Below are 2,448 nucleotides of genomic sequence, written 5' to 3'. Positions count from 1 at the left end.
ATTCTGAATATAATATATAAATTCGAAAAACTGTAATATCGATTTCAAGTTCAAGACTCTCAAATCAAAGATTTTAGATTCCAATTCCTAAATTATATTTCAGCAACTAAGCGGCCGCATATTTAATTATGGATAGATTAAAAAGTCATATCACATTTCTTAAATCAGGGACTCTGCCCAATTTATATAACGTCTGTCTAAAATAATCACAGATTAACAAGTAGATGCCTAAATTCTAGAGGAAGAAAAGGACAAGAGTAGAATGGAAAATTAACTCCGAGAAGAAGAATGTAAATTAAATTATGAGAAACAAAATTTCGTTTGGCTCCCGCAATGCCCATCGTAGGACGTAAGATCTTGTACACAACAGGAGGATGAATTTTTTCGCAACAAAAACTGCTCTTACGTGTCATCCTCTGGTCACTTTCAATCCAACAATTCATTAGCTATTGCCAGAACTCCTCCTGCAAACCGGCATCGTCCATTATTTTCTTCCACGATCGATCAGTCAGGGCGATCCCTGTTGGAAGAACCCAAAGGACAGACAAGAGGTCTGACGAAGAGACAATATATGCTTCTTTCCTCAAACCAGGACTATTTATCTATTAGCGTAAGGGTTAAAAAAAGAGGAAAATACCAGCTATGTGTAATTGGATCATCAATTTGTGATGCCTGATTGAGCGATACATGCCTGATTTAAAGTAGATCCTAACTGCCCATCGGGTCATTAGCGCCAAAGCTGAAAAGTGTAAATGTTTTGGTGGGTTTTCGCGCTGAAAGGCTAGAGACTGGTGTGTGTTCTGTGTGGATTTTTCTTGGTGGGTGTGGGCTTTGGAGTTTTTTTTGGGGGTTCTCCCAGATCTGTCTTACCGGATAAATAAATCATTCCTTTTTCTGTGTTTTATAAACCCCCGACAATGAAGGACTCTTCAATTGCGAGAAAGAGGAACATCACCTTCAGATACGACATCAGTTCGAGCCTTGCTGCAGCTGGGATACCCAACAGTCCTGCCAAGCAGAAGAAACTAAGGAGGCTTCCTCATGTGTTTTGCAGGGTCCTGGAATTGCCATTCAACTCAGAAGTTCCTGTTGCGGTGGAGGAGAGTCGGGAGTGTTTCAGGTTTGTTGTAAGCTCCGATTTCGTGTTTGAGGAGGCGAGGTTACAAGTTATAGAAATTTTTACCGGGGTTACCAAAGTTGTTGTGGGAGGGGCTAACAGGCTGAGGATTCCCTGGGATGAAGCAGAATTGAATACATGGCGTTTCAGGCTGCCCTCTTCCACGCTTCCAGAGCTGTCCAGCGTAGTTTACAGTGATGGGGAGCTTGTTGTTACGGTACCTAAAGTTGTAAGCGGTACTTTTTCCGAGGAAGACGACGAGGGTACTTTGATTGAGGCCGGGGATGAAGATTTGGGCGCAGAGAATGGGTGCCCTAGAGGCACCACCCGGACCGTTTGCAATTCAGAAAACACAAATGAAAGGGGTTCTGACACAGGTAAGTTTGAAGAACAAGTTATATATAACAGCGAGTCTAGGCTTAATAATGGGAGAGGAAGCCTCACTTTGATGAGACCCGGGATCCCTGCCGTGTCCCTTGTGGCTGTTCAATGATAAGATGGCATTACCCTTTCTAGGTCAGCTAAGGGAATCACGCAGAATCTTACGTTTTTCATGTTTATAAAGTCAGAACTTTACTATGTTTCTTCAGTGTTTCAGTGCTTGTTAACTTCAATGTATGAAATAGTTCTTCAAAATTAGAAACGGGTTAAGAACGGTGAGTTCAGCGTGGTTCGCTAAATCCGGTGAATCGCCTGTTATATAACTTCTTATGGCTTTAAATTAGGTCTTGGTTTTAGTTATGTTTTGTTTCATCTTTGGTGGGAGTGTGTTCAACTTGGAGGTTCCATTGTTTTGTACTATAATTTCCTTAATTTGTTATTTTGAAAGTATCATAGGGGTTCTTGTGTATTAGTAATTTCACATTTTAACAGGGTTTCATTTCCATTGGGATTCGCTTAATGTTATATGACAGAACCTCTAGGTTTGACACGGCATAGATCCCTTTCTATCCAAGCCTTAAGATGTGTTTGTTGCAAGTGTGGTATAGAGATTTTGCCGTCAATCAATTCCTGTAGATGCGTGTTTCTCTAACCTCCCTAACCAAACGATAAAAGAAGCTAAATGCCTATCTTGGCACTTACTACTTATGTAATTTTGGACGTAAAGAGACAATAAATTCTTTGTTTATCCTGGTCAAGGCCTATATTGGGTAGTCTTTTTTCATAATGTATTGCGACCTATGTAATAGTTGCTATCGATCATATATAGGTATTTCTTTCAAGTCACTGCTGGTGAGAGGAGGTCATTTATCCTATAATTGAAGCAATATGAATTTATAGAGTGTTGAAGTTCATACTTTCATTCAAGGTTTACAACTCTATTACGAGCT

The 2,448-nt window shown here is 40.2% G+C and overlaps 1 protein-coding gene across 1 annotated transcript; it reads left to right on the top strand.

Moving 5' to 3' along the window:
• The first annotated feature begins 226 nt into the window (after positions 1-226).
• Positions 227-1,858, top strand: LOC149569551 (uncharacterized). The gene has a single exon (XM_089822228.1). The coding sequence runs from the start codon at positions 918-920 to the stop codon at positions 1,608-1,610; it is 693 nt and encodes a 230-aa protein (XP_089678354.1). The 5' UTR covers positions 227-917; the 3' UTR covers positions 1,611-1,858.
• Positions 1,859-2,448: the final 590 nt, after the last annotated feature.

Source organism: Cupressus sempervirens, chromosome 3, assembly GCF_028749045.1.
Source record: "Cupressus sempervirens isolate cs-2001-9-10 chromosome 3, ASM2874904v1, whole genome shotgun sequence".
Lineage (NCBI taxonomy): Eukaryota > Viridiplantae > Streptophyta > Pinopsida > Cupressales > Cupressaceae > Cupressus > Cupressus sempervirens.
The sequence above is the reverse complement of the archived record's forward strand: the minus strand, read 5'-3'. Positions and strand labels throughout refer to the sequence as shown.

Bases quoted from the DNA above. Each gene is read 5' to 3' on its own strand.
- LOC149569551 (XM_089822228.1), top strand. From the start codon at position 918: ATGAAGGACTCTTCAATTGCGAGAAAGAGGAACATCACCTTCAGATAC.